Source organism: Arvicola amphibius, chromosome 3 (assembly GCF_903992535.2).
Source record: "Arvicola amphibius chromosome 3, mArvAmp1.2, whole genome shotgun sequence".
Lineage (NCBI taxonomy): Eukaryota > Metazoa > Chordata > Mammalia > Rodentia > Cricetidae > Arvicola > Arvicola amphibius.
The window spans coordinates 116,564,507-116,584,046 of record NC_052049.1 but is presented as its reverse complement, the minus strand read 5'-3'; the positions used below and the strand labels follow the sequence as shown (position 1 = coordinate 116,584,046).

General features: G+C 43.7%; 1 protein-coding gene across 10 annotated transcripts in view; it reads right to left on the bottom strand.

The window, feature by feature from the left end:
* LOC119809776 (NXPE family member 1-like) overlaps positions 1–19,540 on the bottom strand; it is a 41,015-nt gene that overhangs the window by 5,929 nt on the left and 15,546 nt on the right. For 3 of the 10 annotated variants that reach the window (XM_038322882.1, XM_038322884.1, XM_038322881.1), the window contains 5 exons: positions 8,926–9,072; positions 7,465–7,563; positions 6,944–7,052; positions 5,038–5,828; positions 2,917–2,978 (listed from right to left, as the gene is read on the bottom strand). In XM_038322882.1, coding sequence (XP_038178810.1) covers positions 2,917–2,978; positions 5,038–5,828; positions 6,944–7,042 — 952 coding nt within the window. In that variant the 5' untranslated portion in view covers positions 7,043–7,052; positions 7,465–7,563; positions 8,926–9,072. Of the gene's footprint in view, positions 1–2,916; positions 2,979–5,037; positions 5,829–6,943; positions 7,053–7,464; positions 7,564–7,979; positions 8,008–8,925; positions 9,073–14,355; positions 14,373–15,905; positions 16,057–19,540 lie in introns of those variants that run through there. The other 7 variants (XM_038322885.1, XM_038322886.1, XM_038322888.1 and 4 more) reach the window with 7 other exon arrangements.

The window sequence follows — 19,540 nt, the reverse complement described above, 5'->3', positions numbered from 1 at the left end:
TGTTTTTTGTTTATTTGTTTTGTTTTTGTTTTTCAAGACAGGGTTTCTCTGTGTAACAATCCTGGTTGTTCTGGAACTTGCTTTGTAGATCAGGCTGGCCTCGAACTCACTGAGATCTGCTTATCTCTGCCTCCCAAGTGCTGGAATTAAAGGCATGCGCCACCACTGTCTGACTTTGGTTTTCAAGATGGGGTTTCTCTGTGTAGCTCTGGCTGTCCTGGAACTCACCCTGGCCTCGAGCTTACAGAAATCCTGCCTTTGCCTCCTGAGTGCCAGGATTAAAGGTGTGTGCCACCCTTGGGACATTGTTTTCTTTTTTTTTAAAGCATAACTTCTTTAAAAAAAATCTTTCTTTCTTCTTCCTTCCTTTCTTCCTTCCTTCCTTCCTTCCTTCCTTCCTTCCTTCCTTCCTTCCTTCCTTTTTCTTTCTTTCTTTCTTTCTCTCTCTCTCTCTCTCTCTCTCTCTCTCTCTCTCTTTCTTTCTTTCTTTCTTTCTTTCTTTCTTTTGTATATATTCTGTCTGTGTGTATGTCTACCACCAAAAAAAAAAAAAAATCTTATAGCTTGTGACTATGTTGCTTTCTATGGCAGAAGAAATTTTCTAGATATAACTGAGTATTTGGGCTTGTGATAAAGATTGTTCTGTTATCTGGGTGAGAGGCCAACCCCAGCTCATCAGTTGAAGATTGAGGCAGCAGGATAAACAAGAGATCATGAATATTTGACATGGTTGTGGCTCTGGAGACTGAGGGTAGGCTACAAGGGCTGTGGGTAGCCTCTAGAAACTTCAGAAGATACAACAACACTCTTCTTTTAAGCCAGGAAGATACGCGGTCAGCTGTGCCTTGACTGAGGGCAGTTAAGTGTGGTGGTTTGGATAGAATGGCCCCCGGAGACTCATGTGTTTGAATGCTTGGTCCACAGGGAGTGGCACTATTAGGAGGTGTGGCTTTGTTGGAGGAAGTGTGTCACTGTGGGTCAGGCTTTGAGGTCTCATATGTGCTCAAGCCATGCTCAGTGTGCCAGTCTCCTTCTGCTGCCTGCAGATCAAGATGTAGAACTAGCAGCTCCTTCTCAGGCACCATGTCTGCCTGCATGACACCATGTCCCATCATGACAATAATGGACTAAACCTCTGAACTGTAAGCCACACCCAATTAAATGTTTTCCTTGCTAAGAGTTGCCGTGGTCATGGTGCCTCTTCCCAGTAATAGAAACCGTAAGACAGTCTGGAAGCAGCACATTTTCTTTTATTTCATACATCATGTCCCTTGGTGACACCTATAAGCGTCCTCTAGGTCACGCTCAGTTCTTCTGTTGTGAATGAGCATCACTCTTTGAAGCACTCTCTTCCTTCTTTGGCCTGTGGCTTTAAGACTCTACCTGAGAAATGCCACCAAACTCTCTAACAGGATGTTTAAGGATGACAGTGATTTAGACTCTTGCTGTTTTCTAGCCTTATCCTTGGTTATAGTCCACAATATGTCTACCAGACTGGCCTATTAAAACTGCTCATGACAATCTTGCTCATTACTAGAGTTTATCTGATCGAAAGCTATTGGCGGAAAAGTGCAGGCTGACACAGTGAATCTCAGCCACTCTGGCGAAGAGCGCTCTGTTAGAGAGTGTATGACAGGGTGGTCCTCCTCCATCTCAATCAACAGCTACAGAGGCAATTTGAGTTACTCAAATTTAACCAATTCCATGCATGATTATTACTTACATCTGTCAACTCCCCTGTGGTCTTGATAAGATTTATTTTTATATTTTTCCCCTCATTTCCTGACTGCAGGTATCTTTCTGGGGCTAGCCAAATACTCACTGGAAAGGAAGCTCTGCATATGGCTTCTTTACAGAGTCAGTAGGCTGAACGGTTTTTCTAAGCTTTTATTTTTCTCCATCTTCCCACAGTGCCTCATTATCTACCAGACCCTCAATAAGTATTTATTGAACAAATGAATGAATATTGGCAATAAATCCTGACATGTTGCCAAGTAGATGGGTGTTATTGATAAGCTAAAATGGGCTTTGGGGGAAGTTGCCTTGGAGATTAGGCAGTGTAAATATTCTTTCCTATGTAATGTTGCTTTGCTTTGCCATTGACCATTTAATAGGATCAAAATACCATATAAATTTGGTAAGTGGTACAGCTAAATGTTGGAGACAATGCTAATGGAGATTTAGAAACTAAATCTACATGGGCTGGAGAGCCACTAAAGGCTAGGCTCACAGTTGAAAATCTAAGAAACTCAACATACAATGCTGATGCTACCATTATCCACCAAAGACATCTGCACAGTAGCTAGGGCACTAGGATATGACTTCCTAGGTGAAAGTATGAATGGCTAGTATTGATATCTGAAATACTGGGATGAATCTAGGCATAGGCAATGTAAGTTATCAAAAGAATATTAAATAATTTATTTGAATCGGTTTCGATCTGTAACACCCAGCCTGTTAGGTATCATAGATACTTATTAGGAATTGTAATCTAGAAAATTACAATTAATACTGAAAAACCTTTCCCCTGCAAGGGACAAACATCAAGAAGTACCTATCGCTGGGTGTGGTGGAGCACACCTCTAGCCTTAGCACGCAGGAGGCAGAGGCAGGCAGACCTCTGTGAGTTTGAGGTTAGCCTGGTCTATACAATTAGACCCTATCTCAAAAAACAAGACTAAAGCCAGGCGGTGGTGGCGCACGCCTTTAATCCCAGCACTCGGGAGGCAGAGGCAGGCGGATCTCTGTGAGTTCGAGGCCAACCTGGGCTACAAGAGCTAGTTCCGGGACAGTCTCCAAAAGCTACAGAAGAAACCCTGTCTTGAAAAACCAAAAAAAAAAAAAAAAAAAAAAACCACAAAAAAACAAGACTAGAAAAGAAACAGAAGCAGTGACCACAGAGTAGAAGAGACTTACTGTTGCATCGAGAGACACTAATAAACTTAGGGTTCTTCATCATTTCAACTCCTATGTTGGACCTTCAAAAAACAAAATGACAAATTAGCCTGTTGTCTGTTATAGCACACAGGCAACAGGGATCACCTGCTTGTTAGGGAAGCAAGCATCCATTCTGAGCTTCTGATAATATGACTGAAACTATTATTTCAAAGGTCTCTGAAGTATTATTAGTGAATTAGGATTTGGGCAGACTTTCTACCCTGCTGAGAGTTCCTGGTGAGCACTGGAGTTATTTGCCTCACGCAGTTGGTGTATATCTAGAAGCTTTAGATTTTTAAAATAACCACAAAATCCGCATTTTTAAAGATTTGCTTCCGCATCATCTCCTCAAGCTCATATAATCTTGCCTTCAATCACAACGAGCCTCCTTGTGTCAGCTTAAGACCACCTAAATTTTTCCATATGACGGACGCAGCATCTTCTCCCTGCAGATGTTCACGTGCTATCATTTAAAGTCAATCGCTCTCCCATCATTTACTGAGGAATCTGGATTCCTTAAGGTACCACACAGGCCTCTTACCACAGCCCCTGCTTCTATTTTTAGTCATGTTTTCTGCTAGTTCATTTTGCATTCATTTTTTAACCCCAAAGACTTGTTTTATGATGAGCGAAAGTCATCTGAAGGAAGGTAGGCCATCTTTTCGACCTCTCTGCATCCTTAATTCCTATCTCAACAATTGGTAGAAAGTAGAGTTCAGTTTGGTGCATGAAATTAGTTGTCTGCTGTAGACATAGAGTAGTTAGTGGGTAGGAAAAGATGGGTGAGTTGCATAATCAGAAATAAAAGGGAAGGAATAGAAACCCAGCTGTGTCCTCACTTACTCAGAAGGGGTGTGGGGGACTGTACACCAAGAGCTCCAGTTTGGATGCCTAGGCAAGATTCTGCAGTATGTTATTTTTCCATATTTGGGGTTTACTATTACTTCCACCAATCATTTGTGTTTGAAAGCTTAAGGAGAAAAGATTCTAAACTTGACTTTGAAAACTAGGAAAGGAGTAGCTGAGAAACAAACATTTTACTTTATTGCAAAGCAAAGGAAAAGAAATGTGCACATGCACGTGTGTGTGTGTGTGTGTGTGTGTGTGTGTGTGTGTGTAGGCTGCAAAGTAGGCTGCAATAGGGGAGGGGGCTGTGTGGGGAGGCTGTAGATTTTGCCTAAATGGAAACAGAAAAGAATTCCAGCTGAAAGGGTGTCAGGGTGTGGTGTCACTGTTCTGAGGGGTACCGCGACAGTCACCTTCATAAGTCTTTAAGAAGAAACCACGATGGTTTATTTTGGGCAATGAGGCATGCTCCACCTCCATGGATAGCAAGGAGGTCAGGAAGTTAAGTGTCTGTTTGTGAACAAAGGGAGACTATCTTGGCCGAATAAATGAAAAAGTCTGCTATGGTAGGCAAAGGAGGAAAAGAGGGAGGGAGGAAGGGAGGGAGGGAGGAAGGGAGGGAAGGAGGAAGAGAGGGAGGGAGGAAGGGAGGGAGGGAGGGAGGGAGGGAGGGAGGAAGGGAGGGAGGAAGAAAGGAAGGAAGGGAGAGAGAGAGAGAGAGACTGAGAAAGGCAAGAGAGTCCCACCAGCTAGCTGTCACACTAGGGGAGGTGAGATGAGTTATCTACAGAGCAATCTGAACTGGCACGGTAACACAAGACACAGAGATAAATGGATGAACAAAAGATTTCAAGAAGCAAACTGTATGAGATGAGATGAAGGAGGTGGAGGATCACGATGCTATCAATGCATCATTTGGGGGGAGGTGGGACAGCTATGAGCCACAGCAGAACAGTTTCATATGGAAGATGTTTTGTTAAACCCAGCTCTGTAGTAAAATAACATGATCGAACAGGTCATCGCTGGCTGTTGTGGAGAATATACTTCATTTGGTTCCCTTTCATCGGGCAGCCCCTTTTACTGAGCATATCAATAGGAAGGGAAACTGTGGCATGAATAGGGGGCCCAGTAAAGACAACATAGGTCTTTACCAGAATCCTGAATGGTGGAAGCATCTGAGGTCTTGCTCAGTATTGAGATGGGCAGGGTAGCTCTGCCTGGGGGAACCTCTCATTGTACTGAGAATATACTCACTTCTGGAAAAGATCTTTCTCTTTGTCAGTAAGAAAAGAAACACCTTGCTGATTGGTGCACACATGGGTCAGGGCCTCACAGGGCATGTGTTGAGGCTTCATACAGTAGAAGACTTCTTCACCGCCACTGTACAGGTATTTGCAGAGTTCAGTGCTTGAGTTTAGGGTCAGGCCACATTTAACTAAGACCTGGGAGGTGCCATTAACAAATTTACCCTTGAAGGCAATTCTATCATAGCCTTGGTTCCGTGCCCTCCAGAGGGCTGACACCCCTTCACTGGGATGGATGAGCAGGATAGACAGGGCCACCTGGCCCTCCCAGAACAGAGTGAAGCTGACCAGGTAGGTGCCATTGTTGAAGTCTGTCACCTTTCCAGAGGCTCCTGCTTTCAGGGCTGGGGAGGATATCCTGGCCCTCAGGAAGTCCCCTCCATACTCCTTCCTGCGTCCCAGGTAGTCCCTAGCTTCCAGCAGCACATCCAGCTTGTCCCCCGTGCAGTATGTGTCTCGAGGGTTGAGGATGGTGGCTGTGCTGTGTGTAGCACTGGTGGTGGTGTTGAGGTGGGTGAAGGGTCTGGGAGGGATCTGCTGATCTAGCTTCTCCAGGATCGCCCTGATTCTCAGCTCTTTCTCTGTGGGTGACTTGACCCGTGTCGTCATTTTAGGGCTCTCCTCCCTCAGCTTCATCTCTGTTGGTAACCTTGACTGATTCTCCGGCATTTCAGGACACGAGAACTTCATGGAGGTGTTCCAGGAATGGAAGGAGAAGCTTGCGTTCAGAACAGCCTGAAGCTGAAACGACAAGACGTGTAATGCTCTGTAAGAACCGACCTGCTCCCAGCCATTTTCACTCACGAGGAGTTTTACAGAAATGTCAATTTGGAAATAAGAGCTCAGGGAATAAGAGGCTGACGGGGGTGAGTTCGCTCTTCCCTAGCGTAGGCACCTTGCAGTCAGGAACTACTCTTTGCTGCTCTTCCACTGGACAGATGGCTGGACGCTTCTCCACTGGTTCAGTTATTGCTAACGTACATAATGAGGAAAGCTGTCCAGTTGGTTTTATGATACATTTTATTCTATAACTTGATTAATACAATATAGGGAAGGTGAAGACTTTTCTTACCCGTGAACATGGCTTTTAAATTCTTTCCAAAATGCTATTTACATTTATATATATACATACATTTATATATAATGTTTATATAAATATGTATAAACATGGATCCAGAAGGGGAAATATATCAATATAATTTATGTTTTAATGAATTAAAGACAAAATCCTCATTGTGCTTTAACTTAATCTGATTGGAATTGCAGTTGTCAATGTTTTTTATTTTTGCGACAAGGATTTTGTTATACAGTTCAGGCTGGCCTCAAACTCACAATCCTCCTGTTTCTGTCTCCTGAGTGATGGGATTACATGTACCTGATATTTAAATACAGGAATGCTACAAGGAAAAACATGACACAGCATGGCTGAATTCCTAAATAAACTTCCAGTGGTAAGCCTTTCCTACTTATCACTTAATATCGAAAAAAAACTATAAGGCATATTGGTTACTAAAAATAGCCATCACATGGATAAAGGTAGTAGCAGGCTGCGCTTGGAAAACCAAGCATACCCACTCAGATTTAGTGACAAGATGTTATTTAGTGATATGGCAGTTGGTGGCCTTACCAAGAGCCATTTCGGGTGCCTGAGAGGGGGGCAAGACAGGTTAAAAGGCACTAAGGATGAACAAAAAAATGAAGAAGTAGTGACAGTCAGTGTCGTCACCCTCTGACACCCCGTGAATAGATCTGAGGAGAAGAGAGCTGAGTGGGAACGGGAGACTTAGAGAAAGGATCTGAGGCGAGAGCTCACATAGGTAGCAGCTTCTGGTCAAAGTGGGAGATTGTGTTCCTACCTTTGTGGGATTTTGAGAAATTTCAAGAATTATCCAGGTAATTATTAAAACTGACATGAATGTTAGCAGCATTTTCTGACGCAGTATGTTTGAGAACATGGTCAGTACCCTAGGAAAGAGCACAGGAGAAGACAATGAGGTGAGGAGGGAGTCAGTCTACACTTACTGTTTCCCTGTGACTTGTGTTTTTGAGACTTGACCATCTGCCACGAGCTGCTTTCCTTTTCCTTCTGTCTTAATGAACAACTCCTTTGTCGACCCTATTGATTGTTTCTTACTCAGACTTTTGTCTGAAGGTTCTCCTTCTCCTCACTCCTGGAATGGAAGCCAGAGGCATTCTCCCTGTTTGTCTTCTACGGAAACACCCCACCTTCCCTCACCATAATCTCAATGAGAAGTAGAAAAATTAATTAGCCAGCAGGTTTTTTTGCAGCAAGCAGGGTGGGGGGAGAGGTGAAAGAGAAGCTAACTGATGGGACCCTAAGATTATGTTTATGTTACAAAAGTAATCTACAAGATACCTTTAAACAAAGTTGATCCTGTCGTGATTCTTGTTCTGTTGAGCATCAAGTATGAATCTTGAAGTGGGAATTCTTTTGTGGGAAGGAGTCGGAATTACTCTGTATAAAAGACAAATTCAGCAAGGTTATGTATTGCTTGAGGAAAGGGAAAGAGAGGAGGCAGGAGGGGGTGTTGAGGGGTTAAAGCATGGATGCAGAGGGAACTAACTGATAGTAACAGCTACCCGCTCCTTCTGATCACGCCCATTTCTTGGAGAACGGAAACAATATTCACCAGATGCAATGTGCATATTGCCCCCTCTCTGTTTCTTATTAATATTTTTGGGGGCTGTCTGAAAAGGTTTCGAATGGGTGAATTAACCTGATAGGTTCTAAAAAGATTCCGTTTGCATCTTATTGGTACAGAGCAAAACAAGGTAATACTCATGCAGAAATCCAAAGATAATAATTGACTTGGAAGAAATGATTATATTCTAAAGAGACACTTTAGCTATCAGACTAGGAAAACAACAGACCTTAAGAAATTGGAAATTCTTATGCCATGAGAAGAAAAGCCTGGGACAGTAGGAGCAGAGGACTCTTCTCTCTGAAAAAGACACGTCTTACAGCGACAACAGCGATGTGTCAACGGTGGGCAGGGCCACACCTTGACCTGACTGCAATATGTATGTCCACGACACTCTATTTAATTTTAGCATCCTTCAGGACCTTGACGATAGATATCTGTGTGGTCACTGGATATCTCTGCCTCTCTTTTCAATATCTCTGCATCTCCCTCTGATGCTTATTACTATTCATTTGACTGTTTGCATTGACGTCTCAAGGATGGGTGTCTGAACGTGGCTTCTTGGGGGTACAGACTATGACTTCAGAAACAGAGTCTAGAGAAGAAAAGTCACGCTAGAGCTAGCTAGCTGTTTGAAGCAGGATGTGACGGTCAGGTGCAGCTCATCCTAAATCACTGTCTAGTGATCCAGCTGTGACTTGCCAATTATGGAAACACGCTGCTTGAAGGAACTTCTCGAAGGATTGAATTCTGTGTCTGGATGTTGTGGAGAGGAAATGAATGAATTCGGAAGGTGATTTAATCTGTGTCGTTCATTGTACTGTCCCATTGAATTAAACTACTTCCTGAAAACCAGAACCTGCCAATTAATAAAGCCTTGGAGTCAGGTCTGTCTCCGCATTGTAAGCCTTGGACCCACTGTGTCACTGGCAAGCATAATGTTTGTGGAATGAGTCAAAAAAAAGCAACTTCCAAAAATTTCTACCTACTTAAATTTGTGCTTTCTAAGAAAGCATGTCTAGTAAGGCAACATGTCAGTCAAAGGCCTCTCTACCCTAAGACTTACCCAGTTTTTCTAACTTTTAGGTGAGGTTTTTGGTTTTGTTTTGTTTTGGTTTGGTTTTTTTCAAGACAGGGTTTCTCTGTGTAATAGCTCTGCCTGTCCTGGAACTTACTTTTAGACCAGGATGGCCTCAAAACTCAGAGATTCGCCTGCTTCTGCCTTCCAAGTGCTGGGATTAAAGGCGTGTGCCATCATGGCCGATTGGATGAATTTCATAATGCTTGAGTTACCAGTATCTGTTCTGACCTGTGTCTTCTACCTAGAAAGTAGTATACACAGACAGAATTTTACCAATCCTGAAAAAAAAGCATTGCAATTTTACGACTTCTAGATTTCCAACCAGTGTTTAATTAAATTTCTGCTTATTTTGTTTATTTGTGAATGTAAAAATAAATATCAAATATTTATCCCATATGTGTCCAGAAGATGAAGTTTGTCAACAAGGCCAAGGAAGTAACTGTTTATGAACGTTAGATGCCAGAAGTAGAAACACCACATCCCCGTCAGCCTTGGAATATGCCTTCTTCTTCCGTGGGTCCCCATCATTGTCCATGGCCTCTTGCCTTCATCCCACCTAGATGGACACCTTCCAGTAACCACCGTGCTTTACAGTAAATCCGGAAAACTTTGTTCAATCTTGAGCTTAAATACTGGGTTTTCTTCCTTCTGAGCTCCCTTTCATCTCACAAGCATATTTTGCCAGTGTACGCTGCAGGATGCCCCTTTGTGACGTTCCTCGATGATGTCAATGGACATTCTAGAGCAGATTCCTCACGTAAAAGAAGTAACTGCAGACCACAGTTCTTCTTGAGAGGCTTACAGCTGGGTGATCTCATGTATTCCTATGAGATACCTCACTAGCTCCTACACCTCAGCTAGAGCTCTGCCTATCCAAATGTCCCCAGGCTGTCTCCATTGGAAAAGCGCAAGGGTGGAGGTGTGCTTAACCTGCGGTATGCTAGCCAATAAGAAACACTGTATACATTGCTTCTAGGCTGAGACCCTTCCACTGTGGATACATTTACATCCCAGAAATGAACAGATCTGAATTTACCCTGCTCATAGGAATCGCCAAGGTCAGCCTGTCCAGTTAGCCAATTCTCTGTTGTCACTGCCTGCCAATTCCTCTCCCTGTCCTTGTGAATGATGTCACCTATCAGAAACACGGTCTTTCTTCTTGACTCTGATCCTAGAGTCTGGTCCTCCTAGGTCACTATAGCACCCATGTGCAGGCTGGAGATGTTGTCTCTCCTATCACCAGTGACGCAAACTTAGGTCTGGCATGTGGCATCCCAGTCACACTATAATTCCTGTCTCTAGCGTGTTTGTGCACAGCCAAAATATTTGTTCTCTGAAGTGACTATAACTAGGGCAACATGACTTGTCTCTTCCAGCCTTTCTTTGTGTTAACCTACGGCACACTGGCTTCAGCAACAGCCTTGTTTAGATTGTACAATATGATGGGAATATCTTGGAGCATAAAGGTCCTTAGTCTTATCTGTTCTGAAACAGGGCCCTCTTTGGTTGTCTAATGGGGCCTAGGGACCTCTTTTATAAATGACATTTTCAAACATATAAAGTAAAATATAGAGAATTACAGCCAAACTCAACTATACTGAAGTACAGTAATGAACACTTTAAACAATGGAGCTTCTTATTTGGTCCCACATCAGTTTCCTGTCAGCACAGCAAATAACAAGCAGGCAGGTATTATGGTCATAATAATATCGAAGCATTTACAAGCATGGGTGGCATTTCAAGTCTCTTTTTTATTTTATTTTTTTAAATCTGTATGTACTCGGGGGTTTTGCCTGCATGTATGTCAGTGAACCACATGTGTGCGGGACTCGTCCAATACCAAGTTTCTATAATTGTTCAACTAGCCAGTTCCCCCATCTCAATCAAACAATACCCATGACCCTGGAAACAAAAAGGAAAATTGCAATCCATATTCCCTGGCTTGGAGAGACGGGCAAGCTGGTGCCCGGCCAGTTACCCTGGAATACACATCTCCTGCCTGTGAAGAAACTTGGGACCTCTGATTCTCATGAGTCTGATTCTTCCAGAGAAACAGGTGCACACTGTCTTGGACATGAAAGATGCATTCTTCAGCCTCCCATTGGCATAGGTGAGTCAACCCATCTTTGCTTTGAAATGAACAGACCCAGAGGGAGGTTTCAGCAGGCAACATTCCAGAACCAGGTTGCCTCAGTGATTTAAGAATTCTCCAGTCATGTGTGATGATACACTAAATGTTGACTTCTTGCTCTTCAGTCAGAAGTTTCCTGGGACCACGCTCTTACAACATGGAGATGACCATCTCCTAATCCTCAAAACTAAAATAGCTTATAAGAAGGCCAATGAGGGACCGTTGCAAGAATTTCCTGGAGGATACTGGCTAATACAGCCCAGCATTGTACATCAGAGGCTACCAGCTGAGGGGAGGCAAAAGGAACCTGTCTCACTGTAGGATTGCTGCTATCCTCCAGGTCCCAACTCCGAAGACCAAGAGACAGGTTCGAGAGTTCCTAGGTGTGGTGAGGTATTGCTGGCTCTGGATACCAGAGTCTGTAGAAACAGCAAGGCCTGCCTGTATACACAGCACACGGTGTATATGGGTGTGGTGTGTGGGTACTGAGTCCCTAATCTAGACTGAGAATAAACAAAGGTTATTCCAGGCTTTAAAAGCAGTTCTGCTTCCTACCACTTCCAGATGTCTCAAAACTTTTCATCCACAAAACAAAAGACAATAGGGATTTTTAACCCAAACTTTGGGGCCATGGACACTGTGGCATACCTGTTCAAATGATTAGGCCCCCATCGGAGAGCCCACCTGCCTAAGAGCTGAGGTGGCTGCTGCTAGTTTAACAAAACAAACAAGCAGTTAACTCTGGGTCAGGATCTTATATTTCCAGCACTTCATACTATTGTACTTAGACCTCATGATCTTATACTTGCAGCCCCTGGCCGGAGACCCTCCTCTGAGGAACACCAGAATGCTGGCTGTACGTAACCCAGAATCAGGCTCTACTTTTGGACCATTCTCAAGTCATTTGAGAAATCCACCACTATCAATTCTGCTGCCCTCTGGCCTGATGACAACCGGCAGGGGCTTATCCACGACTGTCACAAGAGGAAAGGTAAAACCAGGGATGCAGAAGCTGCAGTAGTTACTTCAGCTGAAAGGACTGGGGACCAGGTCATACGTATCTCCATCCAAAGAGCAGAACTGATCGCCCTGACCCAGGCTCTCAGCCGGGGAAAAGGAAAGTCCACCACTGTACACACAGGCAGTCTCTACGCATTTGCTACCATGCAAGTCCACAGCGTGTTCTATAGAGAAAGAGGGCTTCTCATTACCAAGAGAAAGGACATTAACAACAAAGAGACAATCTTAGCCCTCTTAGAGGATGTTTTGCTTCCTCTGTGAATTGCTATCTTCCACTGCTGAGAACACCAAAAAGATGACTCCCCGAAGCAAGAAGTAACCTGACTATCTGACTAATGACCCTAAGACCAGCGAGACCTATTGATAGTCTGAGGGCACATCCTGACCAAGTGTTGCCTGAGACTCCATAGTACAACTGAAAGGAAATGGAGGACGTAAAAAAGGAGGACAGCTGGAACTCACAAGTTGATGGAGGACACCAGGAAGAGATCATTCTCCTAGAAATAATTGGCAGGACTCTGGTAACTGACCTTCACCAGAATACTCATCTGGGTCCACAAAACATTCTGAGTTGCTCAGACCAAGGTATGTTATACCTAGACTGGAGAGTCTGGCATGGGATGTCTCAACCAGATGCCAGGTTTGTGCTCCAGTAAATTCAAAACAGAGAGCCTCTATCCAGAAAGGGGTTTGTATGAGAGGCCAACACCCCAGTGAACTCTGGGAAACTGACTTCAATCCAGCCTGCCAGGAAAAAGTACAAGTACTTGCTGGTTTTTGTAGATACTATTTCTGATGGGTAGGAACGTTCCCCACCCAGACTGAAACTGCTCATATATTAGCTTAAAAGCTTTACCAGGAACTGGCTCCCTGAATTGTGCCCCTTCCCTTAGCAATGGGGTACAACAATGGCCTGGCTTTCATAGCTAAGACCTCTTAATTAATACTTAAGACTTAGACATAGATTGAAAACTTTATTGTGCATTGGGTAGGTAGAAAGAATGGGTTAGAACGAACTTTACTAAAACCCATTAGAGTCTGATGAATGGTGAGATGGACCTCCTCCCCCTTGCTTTACTTCGGGCCTGCTGCCCCCTGCCCCCTGCCCCCTGTATAGGCAGTGATTTACCACCTATGAGGCTATTTTGGAAGATCTCCCCCACTGCTTCTCAAGCTCAGAACCCAGAAGTTGGTAGAACTCTCTAACCATTCCTTTCTCAAGTCACTACAGACCCTCCAGTCCACCATAAAGGCTATTCATCAGACTAGCTGAGAGAAACAGCTGACCTCTGAATCTACAACCGGTTTGCTCTTGTTTGAGTTTGGCAATACTGTCTGGGTCAAACAGGTGGCCAAAGTGGTGCAGGAACCAACTTGGAAAGGACCCTACATAGTGACTCTCTCCACTCCTACAGCCCTGAAGGTAACTGGCATCACACCATGGAGTCATCACACCCAAGTCAATAAGGCAGGAGCTACGGCTACCACTGCCAAATGCACTGTCTCTGAACATTCAAACTAATGTTCCACTGGGCCCTGAACCCTTCCACTTCTTGCTCTTATGCCTCCTGCTGAGCCTTATGTTTTGCCCTGTGGATATAAATATAAGAGGATCATGGTTCAATCCCCACCACCCTCAAGCCTGGACCTTGGAACTGAGGAAGACAGGGAAATTATAGCTAGCATAACTACAGACCAACAATCCATATTCCATCTTGATCTTTGCTCACTGATGCCCACTTTAAATGTCCGGTTGTACTGGAAAAAGGAAAGATATGAGAATTGATTTTTTTTTGAGATAAAAATACGAAGTTTGCAATTTTCTGCATGCCTTGCAGCTGGCCCTCCTGGTTGCCAAGAACAAGGAATTTCCATTGCAAAAACTGGGGTTGTGAAACAGAGGCTTCCTGGAAAATTTTTTTTTAAAAAAATTCTGGCCAAACAAAACAGGAAAAACCTGGGGAATCAGGCTCTATATCACAGGAAGGGAGCCTAGGGGTAGATTTAACCCAGCCCTCAAGGTTCCAACCCATGCTAAGGTCTCGACCAACCCTTCTCTCCAAAGTACTTAATACACCCAGTAACTACTTAACTACCTCTTGATACCCTGGAAGCTGAGGGATCCAGACTCCTGTTTTTCACTCTTGACAAGGTTCACCACTTAGTTAATCATTCCCAGCCAGAAGTTGGCCAGGATTGCTGGTTATGCTTAACCCCTCAGCCCCTGTACTACATAGGGATAGAAACGAACCAGACTGTCAGCCCATTGACTGATGAAACTCACTGTGACCGAGGACAGTTCAAATTAATGTTAGTGGACTTACGAGGGGCTGAAACTTGTCTAACATCCAAACCTTTACCCTAGGCACTTACCCTTATTCTGATGCCTGCTATTCTGCCTTATGGGTTAACCCATCTGGGCAACAGCAATATTACTGGGCCTCTGAGATTACTTGGTAGGCATGTACTAACGGGTGGACTAAATGTGCCTCTTCTGATGCTTTCCAACCGAGAAACCCCTTATATGCATCTTAGTACACATTCTGCCCCAGGTATACCTATATAAAGGGGAAGGAGGAGAAAAATACATTTTAATGTGGATCCTGGACTATTATAACAGAGCTTGGCCTGCCTTCAGGCCTAATTGGAGCCAGTGTCAGCCATACATACATCAGCCTTTATCATGAGAGATAAAAACTTAAAAAACTAAGTAGAAAGGTTGATCAGGACCTAGAGGTATCAAAAGTTTCTGTTTCTGAATTAGAACAACAGATTCCCTCACAGAAGAGGGTCCCGCAAAAGAAGTGGTCCCACAAAATTGGAGAGGCTTAGACTTATTTCTCGTGAGAGAAGTGGCATGATGTATGGCTTTGGGAGAAACCCCTTGTTTCTATGCTAATTGATCAGGAGTAATTAGAAAAACATCGCCATGGTTGGAAAAAAAACTCAAAAAGAAAGAGAGACAAAGACATAAATCAGATAATTGGTACTAGTCTCTAATTCTCTTGTCCTCCTAACTAACTACTCTGGTATCAATACTGGTTGGAACTTTAATTCTCATTCTGATTGAGGTCCTGCAGCTTACAAATTATATATCAATTCAGTAAAATTAATAGCCTGTGGTATTTGAACATAATTGACTCCCATAATCTCACAGGGAGTGGTACTATTAAAAGGACTGGCCTTGTTGGAATTGGTGTGGTCTTGTTGGAGGAAGTGTATCAGTTTGGGGGCAGGCTTTCAGGTCCCCTTTGCTGCAGCTTTGCTCAGCACGACATCAGTCAACTTTTGCCTAAAAAATGTAGGGCTCTCAGCTACTATTCCAGCACCATGTCTACCCGCACACTGCCATGCTCCCCGCCATGATGATAATGGACCGAAACCTCTCAACCTCTGGTGGCAAGCAAGCTACCACAATTAAGCGTTTACCTTATAAGAGATGCAGTGGTCATCGTGTCTCTTCAGAGTAATAGAAACCCTAATTAAGACATGGCCCTTAGAGCCGGGCCGTGGTGGCACACGCCTTTAATCCCAGCACTCGGGAGGCAGAGGCAGGCGGATCTCTGTGAGTTCGAGATCAGCCTGGTCTACAAACCCTAATTAAGACATGGCCCTTAGGATCAATTATTTGAATCCACGGTTTGACTCATTCACTAAGACTAGTGGGGAATGTAAGAGGGCCCCAGACCTTAGCACAACTGAGTCCATGATGGAAGTGCCATCCAGGCTATAAAACTCAGCATGTAGATAGCACCACCAGCCAAAACAAAAACAAAGACCTAATCCATCAAGGTCCATAGTTCTAGGAAAGTCTCAAGGTACTAACCTGGCATTTGAGCATCTGTGGTTCTGCTTCTGGCTAACTGTTCTTGTTAATTGAAGTATGCTAACTCAGGACACGGTTTTTATGCTGAAAAACTCACCTGAGAAAGGCTCCATATTACACTGGGATCCTGTAGTTGCTGGCCGGCTAGTAAAGGCTTTCTATTGGCTTAAACCCGTGTCTGAGCAGTCTTCTCTGGTGAATACTCCACAGCATTTCTGGAGGTCCCACTCAGATCCCAGACACCAGACCTGGAGACACCAGTGTTGGAAGGCCCTGCTGATCAGAGGTTGCGGTCTGCATAGCCTGGCAGCTTTCTGTAAGCTTGGCAACATGGAGGACTCCTTCTCCTCAGTGAAAGCTTCCTGCTCTCTACCCAGCGTTATCCTGGAGGCCCAGGATGCTTGACTTATCTCAAGAGTGACCCTTGACACAGATACCTGCAAATGTTCTTCCCGTGTTGACCCACATGGTAATCTAGGCCAGTGCTCTAGCCATTTTGATAGGACCCTACTGTCACATGCAAAGCCTTAGGAAAGGAGATGGCCACTTAATGCAAACTAGGGTTTGTCCCCAGGCTCCCTAGTGCTATATATTCGTTATATGCTGGAATAAAGTTGAGATGATTCACTGAAGTCTGTCTCCTGGAGAGCTGTCTCTGTTACAAAGCTTTCTGTCACTGCTACTGCCTCTTGCCCCCTTGACCTGGTGACCCACAGGCTGAGAGGGAAAGAACACCCCCACAGATGGCACAGGAGTTGGTGAGCACCCCCTGCCTGAGAAAAGCAGCCTTTTTACCCTGGCTGTCCCAACTTGAGGATCAGCAGTCTTTCTTGCTCTTCCTCTGGTTTTCACCTTTGCATGGGGCCAAATACTGTTTGAGGACAATTGAGGCTTCTTGGCCAGGGCAATTCTCTGGAATTGACTAAACATTTTTTCACCCCGTTTGGAATTGACTAAACATTTTTTCACCCCGTTTGGAATTGACTAAACATTTTTTCACCCCGTTTTCAAACCATGGCAGCCCAACTAGGCATGGGCAAAAAACCTTTATCTCTCTCTCTCTCAAATAAATAAAATAAAATAAAATAAAATTTGATAATTTAATGGCCCATTAAATGTCACTAGGGTGGTTGCCAATCTCTTAAATCTATGGACAGGTTTATGCTTGTTAGGACTTTCAATTCCCCGGTGGCTAAATTGCCTCGGGAATATTGAAGACCTCTGACAGCGTTTTCTCCCTTTTCTATAATGGGGAATTCTGCTTCTCACCAGCTGCTCTTCACAGGAGCATGCATGGGGCACGGAACACAGCCTGTCTTAGCTGCCATGTGAGTGCAGGGACAGAGCCTGTCTCCCAGCCACCCTGCAGGGCGAGTGGGTACGGGAGCCTTTAGCCACACTGGGCGCACGCGCCAGCCACCCCTTGTAGACAGCTTGCACGAGGGGCAGGAGCTTTTTCCACCACACACAGCTGCAGGCCGTCATGCGTGGCTAAGTGTGCTTGCTCATCTCACAAGAGTAGGGCCTGGGAGTGGGACCTGTGCAGTCTACCCGGAGGAGTCTACCCAGCCAGCTGCAGATGGCTCCTAACCCGTTCATGTCAGTCCCCTCCCAACATCCCACCGCTGCTGCCCTGTGCTGCCAGGAGCTCCGGCACAGACGGGCACGAGATGGTACAGACATGTGGAAGAGGCCAGCAGCAGCTCAGCTGTTACAATTCTCCAGGCAACACTGCTTGCTGGATACTGGGGACCACCGTGCTCTCCCAAAATCCACCAGGAAATTTCAAACTGGCGGGCACAGCTGGCTTTGCCTTTGTCCCCCAGGGGATCCCTCCTTCTTCCCTAACACCCTCCCTTCCAAAACAGGCAACAGGCTGCCACTAGACATGGAGCACTTCGCGCTGACCAACACTCTTCTTCCAGAAACTACTATCGGAATTTATTTCCCCCATTATGCCAACATTATACTAAGACTTTAAAAGCTCAAAGTTTTAGCATTAAGAAATGGTGTTCTGGCAAGCTATTAATCCAGCTCTAAAAACACTGGTTACTTATTGTTTATTCAAAAGCTCAAGATTTTTAAGTTTCCTTTGATTGTTCCCTAACTAACATCAAAATTCTTCTCATTGGACTGTCTAAAACCTTAAAAACATACTAAATATCCTTTTTTCCCCTGTATCTTAAAAATCATTCTATTAACTCTTATCTCAAAAGGATGCCCATTAAGGCAAACTTAAAATTTATATAATTTGTGATGAAGTATCTCTCCCATTGGAAGTTTTTGTTTGTCTGTTTCTTGAGAAAGCTGTGTTATTAAACAGTTTATCTGTTTGTACATCCTGCTGTGTTCATTAATGTCATTTAAATATGACACAAAGACAAAAATGGGTTAGATATCTTTGTTTCTGTCATGTCTATTGTATGTACAGTCACCACGTGGCTTCACCTGATGGCTGGACCTCGGAATATGCCTCTGAGTCCTCTGGCCACTAGATTCAGGTTAACAAAAGTTCATATATCCTTTTGCTGTAGATAACATTAAAGTTTTTTTTTTCTGTTCTGCTTTTATTAAAAAGTTGTCTCTAGAGCTGGGGTCTGCCTCTCCCCTTCCCTAGATTCAAGCATGTTTAAAAAACTTCTTTGTCCTGTATCAGACTGATAAACGGAACAGTCAAAAAATTAAACTTGGTTTATATAAACATTCCACACCTCCAAATTTATAAGTTCATTTAATTGGATTCGGTTAAAAAGCTATTAAGTCTTTAAAGGGGTTTAAAGTTTAAACCTTAGGTTATAAAGATCTAAGCAAATGTTTTAGGTTCTATATAAGGTATATTAAGATGTATAAATGTAAGCTGTAAAGGTCTTAGGATGTGAAGGCTTAAACCGTGACAAGAAAATAACTTATGTGTTTAAATGAAAGTTACTAATTGCAAGTTATTAAGGCATATAGATACAAATTATAAGGGTCTGAAGAAATCAAGACCTGGAGGACCTAAAAAGATGTATGGTTACAGTTCATAAAGGTATCACAATGGCTTTATTGTTATAAAAATGTTTTGGATTTATTTCCCCCATTATGCCAACATTATACTAAGACTTTAAAAGCTCAAAGTTTTAGCATTAAGAAATGGAGTTCTGGCAAGCTATTAATCCAGCTCTAAAAACACCGACTACTTATTGTTTATTCACAAGCTCAAGATTTTTAAGTTTCCTTTGATTGTTTGGACATAAAATGTGCATGCTTTTTTTTTTTTTTTTTTTGATTTTTCGAGACAGGGTTTCCCTGTAGTTTCTAGAGCCTGTCCTGGACCTAGCTCTTGTAGACCAGGCTGGTCTCAAACTCACAGAGATCCGCCTGCCTCTGCCTCCCGAGTGCTGGGATTAAAGGCGTGCGCCACCACCGCCCGGCTATGTGCATGCTTTTTAATCCGAAGTCATAGCCTTTGCTCAACCCCCAAGATGTATATCTGTTCCAGCTGTTTTATAGACACCAATTAACTGCCTTTTCCTACAATGTGGATTTCAACAGACTGGTAATGCTTATAAAACTTTTATTTCCTCTGGTAAACTAAAATTTATACAAATTTCAAGGAATCAAAGTTATAAGGCTTGGAGCCACCTGTCAACAAATCAAACAAAAAGGTTCCAAATGTAAGATTTTCTGAATTTTCAGAAGCTCCTGCACTTTAACTTCTGCCCAGTCTATATCTTAACAGATTTTCAACTG